We start from the raw sequence: 11,117 nt of genomic DNA on the forward strand, positions 1-11,117 counted from the left end.
GTTTAATATCTGTAATTTAAAGACAAATTAAATAAATAAAATTTTATTATTATTATTATTATTATTATTATTATTATTATTATATACTTTTTTTTTTAAACGAAAGCCCCTTATCTCTTGTTTTACTTGTTTTTCTTTTCCATACTTGGTCCCGGTGTTTCCTGTCTCCTGTCGTGTTTCCTTTCATGGCCACCCGAGTCTCAGCAGAACCCGAATAAGGAGTGAACAGCTTGAAGTGAGGAGGATAAATAAGACTCACACTCCTCCACTCACTCACTCACTCTGTGGGGGAAAAGAGCAGCGACCAGAACAGAACCGGTGAGAAATATTCTCTTTATTATTTAACAGACAGAAACTGAACTTTAGAATAAATAATCTGTACAGGAATGATTGTACTAATATTAATAACAAAAATAATAACAAAATGTTTTAATCTTTTATCTTCTGTGTTTAACATTAAAACCTGAAACTGATTATTAAATCACAGCAGCTGATAAAGTGAATTAACACACAAAAGCTAAAATAAAATAATCATGAAAATAAATTTTCATTTATCAGAGTAACTTCAAATATGTTTATTGTCGTAAGTTTTGAAGGAGCAATGATTATCGAATATACGTTTGAAATTAGATTAAGAAATAGTTTATTGACTGTAATTTGAAATAAATAACAGTAAATACTTTTGATGATTAACTTTTAAATTGGCTTGATGTATGTATTTTCTTAATTGATCCTACATTATATTTTATATTAATTTGCAACTTTTTCAGGTGCATTTTTTTCTTTTGATTTTTTACTTTTTGTGATTTAATTACATTTGTGAATACATTTTTAAATATTTGATTAATGTCCATGTATTTTTGGATGTGTATTTATATATGAGTGTGTATTGTTTTGTGTGTGTGTGTGTGTGTTCAGAAACAGCTGACACCATGTGTGATGATGAAGAAACCACTGCTCTGGTGTGTGATAATGGCTCTGGACTGGTGAAAGCCGGATTTGCTGGAGACGATGCTCCTCGAGCTGTGTTTCCCTCCATCGTGGGTCGGCCGCGTCATCAGGTCAACAAACACAACACGCTGTGAAGCCTTTATTTCATTCCCTATTTCATGCACAAGGCCAATTAGGCATCATTTACGTAGATACCTGAAGGGTCTGAAACCTACAGTAACGTCCCTGGGTTGTGTCCCAAACCACAGACTTCTGTACATCATTACAGTGTTTACTCTTTCACGTTATTGTCCTAAACCCACGGACATTAGTTACAGCTATTATCACAAACACTTCTGTGAGAGTATTTTATGTCTTGGGAACATCAGAGGTTTAAGATTCCCGTCTCTGTAGCCACAGTTATCTTCCCTTTGATCCATTATTAACTCGTTTAGAAAGATTACTCTGTGATCATTTTGTGTTCTCCACCACCGTTTATCATTGTAAAGGCATTTTGCATGACAAACACAGACCTGACATTAGGTAGTAAAATGATTAAAATGCCGTATGGTAAATGCAAGTATATCTGTATTCTTTTGACAATATAGTGGGAAATACGTTTTAGCCACTGAGAAGCCCCATGTTGGGAAGCCAATCAAAAGTCTATGTTTTAAACAAAGAGATTTCTTTTACAATTATTTTAATAGGAGCCACCATTTTGTTCTGGGGTGGTCCTAGGGCGGGTCTCCCAAAAAGGGACACAACTTAAAAACTTAGGCTTCAGTGTTTTTCCGGGAATAACTCACGCTTTCATTGGCTCTGTGTAAATAAAAATGTTTTAGCACAACTTCTTTAATGTAAGTATATTTTTGGCTACTTTTGAGACAGAGACTTCAAGAACACTACGCAGTGTCCTTTTATAAGTAGTAGGGATTGGAATCCCAAATGGCTCGGTGTTGGGCAGTATGGTAATGGTGTGTGCTCCCTCTGTAGGGTGTGATGGTGGGTATGGGGCAGAAGGACTCGTACGTAGGTGATGAAGCTCAGAGTAAACGAGGTATCCTGACGCTGAAGTACCCCATTGAGCATGGCATCATCACCAACTGGGACGACATGGAGAAGATCTGGCACCACACCTTCTACAATGAGCTGAGGGTGGCTCCTGAGGAACATCCCACTCTGCTCACTGAGGCTCCACTCAACCCTAAAGCTAACCGAGAGAAGATGACACAGGTTAGAGAGAGACCAGAATCCGAACTGTTTAAATTGTGCAAAGTTTATAAAAAACTCAAAACTCCAGTAACGTGAATGTATTCTGGGGTCGTGTTTACGGGGTTATAATAATGATAATAAATTATATCATCTTTACACAGATTATGTTTGAGACGTTTAATGTTCCTGCGATGTATGTGGCCATTCAGGCTGTGCTCTCGCTGTACGCCTCCGGCAGAACCACCGGTGAGGATTTTAACTACAAAATCTGCCATTCTTCATTCTGTCACTCTGAGCTCATCAATCTCTCTGAGTCAAGCAGTGTTGTGTCTCAGGCCACCTCTTTAGTGTTAGCTGCTTAAGCTGAATTAATATGTCTTTTATAGGTATTGTGCTGGATTCCGGTGATGGTGTGACACATTACGTTCCTATTTATGAAGGTTACGCTCTTCCCCATGCTATCATGCGTCTTGATCTAGCTGGTCGAGATCTCACTGATTATCTGATGAAGATCCTGACAGAGCGAGGCTACTCTTTCGTCACCACTGGTATACAACGTTATACATAAATCACACATAAGCAATGCTCATCCTAAAGTTAGCATAAAACCCACTGCTAATGTTTGGAGTGGATATTTTTGTCTGAACAGCTGAGCGTGAGATTGTGAGGGACATTAAAGAGAAACTGTGCTATGTTGCTCTGGACTTTGAGAATGAGATGGCAACTGCTGCTTCTTCCTCATCTCTGGAGAAGTCATACGAGTTGCCTGATGGTCAGGTGATCACCATCGGGAATGAGAGGTTCCGCTGCCCAGAGACGCTTTTCCAGCCATCATTCATTGGTGAGTTGCAACAAACACACTCGTGCTTTTTGTTGATAAGCTGAAGGCTGTTTAGTTAAACCCCAGTGTTTGAGATGCTTCCTTGATTGGCGATTCAGCTTGTTTATTTTACAGGTATGGAGTCTGCTGGCATCCATGAGACGACCTACAACAGCATCATGAAGTGCGACATTGATATCCGTAAAGACCTTTATGCTAATAATGTCCTTTCTGGTGGAACAACAATGTACCCTGGTATTGCTGATCGCATGCAGAAGGAAATAACCGCCCTTGCCCCCAGCACCATGAAGATCAAGGTACAAATACATTTTAATCACTTTATCTAGAGTTGATAACCACAAAAATCAAAGAAGCAATTAGGAAAAAAACATAATTTACACTATGTTTAATTGATCTAAAACCTCTCATACCACAAACAACAATAAATTATTAATATACTAATTATTATTTTGCAAGTCAGCCAGCCAGTTTACATTATGCTGAATTATCACGCCAACAACTCAAACCAAGCATCACCAGCTAATAACTAGCTAGTTCTGGCTAACTTGAGCTGCGTCATCACTTAAAAAGCCATGTCTTGGGTTGTGTCCCAGACCACAGACAAAATGAGGACAAAAGCCCGACTGTTGCATTTAGAAGGTTGCACTATATGAGAAATAATTTCAGGGCTCGTCTATGTGGAAACGGGAGCAGTTTATAAATATTAGTAAGCTATCAAGATAGGCAGCTTCATCTGCTAGCCAGGATACGGCTCTTATACTGTATAACATACTGCTGTAATCTCATTTGTGCATGTCTGTTTATCAGTTTTGTTAATTGCTAAGTTGTTGTGTGTTTTTCATCCCTCTTTCAGATTATTGCTCCTCCCGAGCGTAAGTATTCAGTGTGGATCGGTGGATCAATTTTGGCATCACTCTCCACCTTCCAGCAGATGTGGATCAGTAAAGAGGAATACGATGAAGCTGGACCTTCCATCGTGCACAGGAAGTGCTTCTAAACTCCACAGAAATCCTGAATTCCACTACTGATACTGCGCTCCTCATCCATTTCCTCCATGATCAGGGAATTGCATTAGACAGAGTACCAAGTTAAAGCTTTGCAGTCACATGCAATTTCCTTTTAAAAGAGTGAACAAAAGTTTCTCAGTGTAAACATCTAATTGTTCAACCCAAGTTAAAAAATTACTTTTATGATGAAAAAGAATTACTTCAATGATTTTTTCATGCTATGTTTTTGTCATTGTACAGTATGTTTACACCAAAGTGCGATTCGTTTTGTTGTCTGTTAATGTATTTGGATATTTATTGCTTTATAAATAATAAAAGAACAAACTACCCAGGACTTGTGTGTTATCTCTGTGTTTTTAATTGTCTGTTAAGAACACAGTCTGTTTCTGTGTTAATATTTTGAAATGTTGCTGATTAATTGTGTTTTAATTTTTAATTTAATGGAGGAAATTTGAAGTATACAGCTATAGAAAAGACACACAGGACAAATTGTGTTGAGAAAAATGTAAACAACATTTTCTAATTGTTCAGGACAATTATGATCAAGGATATCAAAAGCTGTATTAAGGTCAAGCAACACAATCAAGGACACACGACCCTGATCAAAGGCCAGCCGTGGGTCATTTACTACTTTAACCAGTGCTGTCTCTATCGATGGTCCAACCAATACTGAAGCACAGATGTGTGTGTCAAGTACCAGGGGCAGCGTAAATGAAGCCCTGTACCATGTGTACTGCTTTAAGGATAATCATGTGACTGACACAGGTGATGTGTCCTTTATGGAGCTGAGGTGTCAGTACTGCATATAAGGAAATTAAACTCTCAGCGAATTTGCGTATTGGTGCTGAAACCTGTGTTGAAAGTTGATCTGGAAATTTTTTGCTTTGTTCACCAATGGAACCACCATGAAAAACTTCTCCAATTCTCATGAATGTTATTCCTATATAAAGAGCCCTCCACAATTATTGGCACCCCTTGTAAAGATTACTAAAAATGTTAGAAAAAAAAATCACCTTTTGGTGAAGTCGCTTCATCTCACACTGAAAAAATGAGAAAAATTCAACCTTTAATTGAAATAAAGTTTTCAGAGAAAAACAAATCCTTTACCAAGAAGTAATTATTTTCAGCCAAAACACGTGCCACTATTATTGGCACCCCTGCATTTAATACTTTGTACAACCCTCTTTATCAGTAAAACAACTTTGAGTCTCTCCTGTAACATTTTATAAGGTTGGAGATCCAGAGCAGGGTTAGGGTTAGCTAACCCTAACAGCTAAGTTAAAAGCTAACCCCTATAAAATGCTGCTTCCATCCATCTTCCTCTCTAACGTTCGCTCCCTGGAGAACAAAACAGATCATCTGCAGCTGGAATTAACAACAAAATGAGAGGTGAGGAACTGCTGCACAATAATTCTGACAGAGACACGGCTTAACTCATCAATCCTGGACAATGTTGTTAGCATCGAGGGGCTAGCTACATTTCATGCTGACAGAAGCTGTGCACTAAGCAGTAAATCCCAAGGGGTGGTTTGTGTATCTACATCAATAACAATTGGTGTAAAAATGCTAAGTTTGTCTCAAGCCATTGCTTACTGAACACTGAGCTTTTGACTGTAAACTGTAGACCATTCTATCTGCCCAGGGAGTTTACTTTAGTTTCCATCAATGCTGTGTCCGTGCCCCCCCAGCGCTAACACAAAGGAGGCTATAAGTGTTCTCTACCGGACTATCAGTGAGTTGCAATCCACTCACACTGAGGGCTTTTTCACTGTGGTTGGGGATTTTAACCAGGCCAACATGACAGTTCTCCCTCATTTTTCACCAGCATGTGGATTGTGCAACCAGGAGAGCGAACACATTAGACATGGCCTACACCAACATGAAGGATGCATTCAGAGCAGCCCCCCACCCCACCTTGGCTCTTCTGACCAGTTTTCCGTTATGCTAATCTCTGCATATAAGCCCCTGCTGATCAGAGGAAAACCTACAGTGAGGCAGGTGAAGGTGTGGTCTGAGGGGGCTATGGAGGCACTACAGGACTGTTTTGAGTGCATGAACTGGGACATGTTTGAGGCAGCTGCCACTTCATACCAATATAGATGAGTATGCCATGTCTGTGTCAGCCTACATCAACAAATGCATGGATGACACCAGCGACATAAAGAGCATCGCCACCTGGGCCAACCAAAAACCCTGGATGACTGATGAAGTACACAAAATGCTAAGGCATGGAACTCAGCCTTCAAATCTGGCGATAAGAAGGCACTGAGAACAGCGAGAGCCAACTTGAACCGTGCCATCAGACTAGCAAAGCGCGCTCAAAGTCAAAAAATCCAAGACTTTTTCCACGATGCTGCTAACACCAGGGATATGTGGAAAGGCGTATGGGCTATCACAAACTACAGGATAGCCCCTCCTGAGTGTGATGACGCAGACTTCCTCAATGAACTCAATAACTTCTTTGGGAGGTTTGAGGCACTAAATAGCACTCCTGCAGAGAAAGCTGTTCCCCATCAGGATGAAAAGGCACTCTGTCTTGATACAGCTGAGGTGTGGAGGACTCTGAGGACAGTCAACACACAGAAGGCCACAGACCCTGATAATATTCCTGGTTAGGTGCTCAGGTAATGTGCAGACCAGCTGGCTTATGTTCTAACAGACATTTTCAACACCTCACTGGATCAAGCCAAAGTCCCATCATATTTCAAGACTGCCACCATCATCTCAGTGCCAAAAAACCTCAAATCACATCACTCAACGACTACCGGCCCATCACACTCACTCCCATTATGATGAAGTGCTTTGAGAGACTGGTAAAGGAGCACATCACCTCCAGGCTCCCTCCCACGTTCGACCCCTTCCAGTTTGCCTACCGGCCAAACCGCTCCACTGAGGACACCACCTGAGCCTTGCACACCTGGAGGAGAAGAACATTCATGTGCCGATGCTGTTCCTGGACTTCAGTTCAGCGTTTAATACCATCATTCCACAGCATCTGGTGAACAAAATGGGTCCCCTGTAGCCTGGGAAATCCCATGCTGCTTTGCACAATCGTTCCGATCTGAAAAGACAGCATGGAAACTATGGTCTAAAGGCTCGCCTGAGTTAGGGAGCCAATCAGAGAGTGGGGAGGGGTGGAAAGACGGTGATGCGTACTACTCGACAAACGGAAGCTTGTAGTTTATTTGGGACTGTTTACGGATCACATTTAACATGGCGGCGAACGATATGAACCAAACTTTCGATCAAGCTTTAGACACTGTTCTGAATAGTTTAGAGCGAAAGTTTGTTTTAAAAAAAGAACAGCGTTTGGCGTTTCAGTCTTTCTTCGCCTCTTCGTCTTCTTCGTCGCTCTAACTACGTCACCGGGTACAACTGCCATGATTGGCCATGGGCTACATATACGCCAAATGATAGACATTCGCACCGTCCAATAAACGGCCGTTGACAATCGTAAACCACACCTCCCCTACGAGAAATTCAATAGGCGGATTCCAGACCATATTTCACTTGTGATATGGTCTGGTGTTAACCAGACTAGGTCCCCTGGGCTTCAGCACCCCCCTGTGCAACTGGCTGCTAGACTTCCTCACTGAAAGACCACAGTCGGTGCGGGTCAGACAGAACACCTCCAGTGTCATCACCCTCAGCACAGGCTTCCCTCAGGGCTGTGTCCTGAGCCCTCTGCTGTTCACTCTGATGACACATGACTGCATCCCCAGGGCTGCCAGCAACCACATTGTGAAGTTTGCAGACAACACAATAGTGGTGGGCCTCATTAGGGACGACAACGACCCTGCCTACAGAGAGGAGGTGGAGCCGCTGGTGCAGAGAAAACAACCTGATCCTGAACGTGGACAAAACCAAAGATATCATTGTCGATTTTAGGAAGAACCAGCCCAGCCATGCTCCACTTCTCATCAGCAACACGGCTGTGAAGGTGGTCAATAACACCAAGTTCCTGGGGGTGCACATCACAGACAACTTCACCTGGTCTGTGAACACTGCATCACTGGTCAAGACGGCACACCAGCATCTGCACTTCCTGCGTAGGATGAGGAGAGCCCACCTGCCCCCGCCCATCCTCACTACATTCTACAGAAGCACCATAGAGAGCGTTCTGACCAGCTGCATCTCTGTGAGGTGTGGAGGCTGCAGTGCCTCTGACTGGAAGAATGTGAGGAGAGCGGTGAGGACAGCAGAGAAAATCATTGGGACTTCTCTTCCCTCCATTCAGGACATTGCACCTAAATGCTGCATGTCCTGAACCAGAAACATCATCAGTGACCCCTCACTATGGTCTGTTCTCACCTCTGGCCTCTGGAAAGAGGTCCCGCAGCATTCGGTGCAGGACCACCAGGTTCTGTAACAGCTTTCCCCCCCCCAGGTCACCAGACTGCTGAACTCCAAATCCAAACTCTAAATCAAACTGAACTCTAACTTCTATTTATGCTTGAACAATTCCTAATTCCACAGGTCACTTTGTACTACTGCGCTTCATAATATTTTTGCTGCTGTAATATACTTTTACACTTAATTCTGTGCTAAACCAAATTGCACTGAAATTTCGTTCTGTGTACACTTGTTGCATACTGAATGACAAAGTTTTATCCATCTTTTAGGTGAGATGTTTTTTATCCCCATTCCCTGACTTATGAAGGTCAACACACTTCTCCCTCATTGGGTTTGTGTGTCTCTTATCTTTCCTGTGGTGATGTTGAGGGAATTTGGCCTCTGTGTTGCCTCATACATTTGTTCCCCAGTTCATCAGGAAGTTGTATAAAATTTGCACAATAGATGATTTGTAATAGAGCCCTGAGATGACCTGGCGACTCGTCCAGGGTGTATCCCGCCTCTCGCCCAGCTGGGATAGGCTCCAGCTTGCCTGTGACCCTACACAGGATAAGCGGCTACAGATAATGGATGGATGGATGATTTGTAATAGACAGTAAAATATTATAATACACTTTTGATTTAAAAGGTAATCAAATAACTTTATCACAAAGGTGGAAGATGATTCCTGGACGCAGTCTGCCCTTTTAATGACCAACACATTCCCTGTATCCTTCCTGCTTACTAACCAAATACTAAAACATCCTGTCAAGCATGTCATGACCAACAGTTTCTGTCACCTCAATGAACAGGAATAATCCTCTCATAGATGGACAGGTGGCATCACCCAGTGGACCTGGATTAAACTACAACCCCGATTCCAAAAAAGTTGGGACAAAGTACAAATTGTAAATAAAAACGGAATGCAATGATGTGGAAGTTTCAAAATTCCATATTTTATTCAGAATAGAACATAGATGACATATCAAATGTTTAAACTGAGAAAATGTATCATTTAAAGAGAAAAATTAGGTGATTTTAAATTTCATGACAACAACACATCTCAAAAAAGTTGGGACAAGGCCATGTTTCCCACTGTGAGACATCCCCTTTTCTCTTTACAACAGTCTGTAAACGTCCTGGGACTGAGGAGACAAGTTGCTCAAGTTTAGGGATAGGAATGTTAACCCATTCTTGTCTAATGTAGGATTCTAGTTGCTCAACTGTCTTAGGTCTTTTTTGTCGTATCTTCCGTTTTATGATGCGCCAAATGTTTTCTATGGGTGAAAGATCTGGACTGCAGGCTGGCCAGTTCAGTACCCGGACCCTTCTTCTACGCAGCCATGATGCTGTAATTGATGCAGTATGTGGTTTGGCATTGTCATGTTGGAAAATGCAAGGTCTTCCCTGAAAGAGACGTCGTCTGGATGGGAGCATATGTTGCTCTAGACCCTGGATATACCTTTCAGCATTGATGGTGTCTTTCCAGATGTGTAAGCTGCCCATGCCACACGCACTAATGCAACCCCATACCATCAGAGATGCAGGCTTCTGAACTGAGCGCCGATAACAACTTGGGTCGTCCTTCTCCTCTTTAGTCTGAATGACACGGCGTCCCTGATTTCCATAAAGAACTTCAAATTTTGATTCGTCTGACCACAGAACAGTTTTCCACTTTGCCACAGTCCATTTTAAATGAGCCTTGGCCCAGAGAAGACGTCTGCGCTTCTGGATCATGTTTAGATACGGATTCTTCTTTGAACTATAGAGTTTTAGCTGGCAACGGCGGATGGCACGGTGAATTGTGTTCACAGATAATGTTCTCTGGAAATATTCCTGAGCCCATTTTGTGATTTCCAATACAGAAGCATGCCTGTATGTGATGCAGTGCCGTCTAAGGGCCCGAAGATCACGGCCACCCGGTATGGTTTTCCGGCATTGACCCTTACGCACAGAGATTCTTCCAGATTCTCTGAATCTTTTGATGATATTATGCACTGTAGATGATGATATGTTCAAACTCTTTGCAATTTTACACTGTCGAACTCCTTTCTGATATTGCTCCACTATTTGTCGGCGCAGAATTAGGGGGATTGGTGATCCTCTTCCCATCTTTACTTCTGAGAGCCGCTGCCACTCCAAGATGCTCTTTTTATACCCAGTCATGTTAATGACCTATTGCCAATTGACCTAATGAGTTGCAATTTGGTCCTCCAGCTGTTCCTTTTTTGTACCTTTAACTTTTCCAGCCTCTTATTGCCCCTGTCCCAACTTTTTTGAGATGTGTTGCTGTCATGAAATTTCAAATGAGCCAATATTTGGCATGAAATTTCAAAATGTCTCACTTTCGACATTTGATATGTTGTCTATGTTCTATTGTGAATACAATATCAGTTTTTAAGATTTGTAAATTATTGCATTCTGTTTTTATTTACAATTTGTACTTTGTCCCAACTTTTTTGGAATCAGGGTTGTACACAGGAATAACAAAGTGTGGTTTTGTGGACCAATCAGTATTCACGATTCATTTATTTATTTCTGTCATCTATCCATATGGATTCTGTTATTCATTCTAAAGCTGTTTTGAAGGTAAGAAAAGTGTAATTATAAATAAAAAGAATAATCCTTATTACTAATCAACATTCAGAACTTTACAAAGTATTTTACAAAGCTTTAATTCAATGTTATAAAATATAAAATGGACTAATTTACACAATTGTAGTATTTCACACTATTAGAGCAAATTAGGCCTTCTAATGGAATAAATTAACAGATCATTTACATTAATAGCCATT

The 11,117-nt window shown here is 41.3% G+C and overlaps 1 protein-coding gene across 2 annotated transcripts; it reads left to right on the plus strand.

Moving 5' to 3' along the window:
- The first annotated feature begins 210 nt into the window (after nucleotides 1-210).
- Nucleotides 211-4,306, plus strand: actc2 (actin, alpha, cardiac muscle 2). Of its 2 annotated transcripts, none has more exons than XM_060916210.1 (8): nucleotides 211-318; nucleotides 919-1,061; nucleotides 1,924-2,163; nucleotides 2,304-2,388; nucleotides 2,529-2,690; nucleotides 2,792-2,983; nucleotides 3,098-3,279; nucleotides 3,837-4,305. In XM_060916210.1, exons 2-8 carry the CDS (start codon nucleotides 933-935, stop codon nucleotides 3,978-3,980), a joined length of 1,134 nt encoding a protein of 377 aa, XP_060772193.1. In that variant the 5' UTR covers nucleotides 211-318; nucleotides 919-932; the 3' UTR covers nucleotides 3,981-4,305. The 2 variants fall into 2 exon arrangements, with proteins under 2 accessions (XP_060772193.1, XP_060772194.1); XM_060916211.1 differs by having other exon boundaries at nucleotides 247-318; nucleotides 925-1,061; nucleotides 3,837-4,306.
- Nucleotides 4,307-11,117: the final 6,811 nt, after the last annotated feature.

This window comes from Neoarius graeffei, chromosome 3, assembly GCF_027579695.1.
Source record: "Neoarius graeffei isolate fNeoGra1 chromosome 3, fNeoGra1.pri, whole genome shotgun sequence".
Lineage (NCBI taxonomy): Eukaryota > Metazoa > Chordata > Actinopteri > Siluriformes > Ariidae > Neoarius > Neoarius graeffei.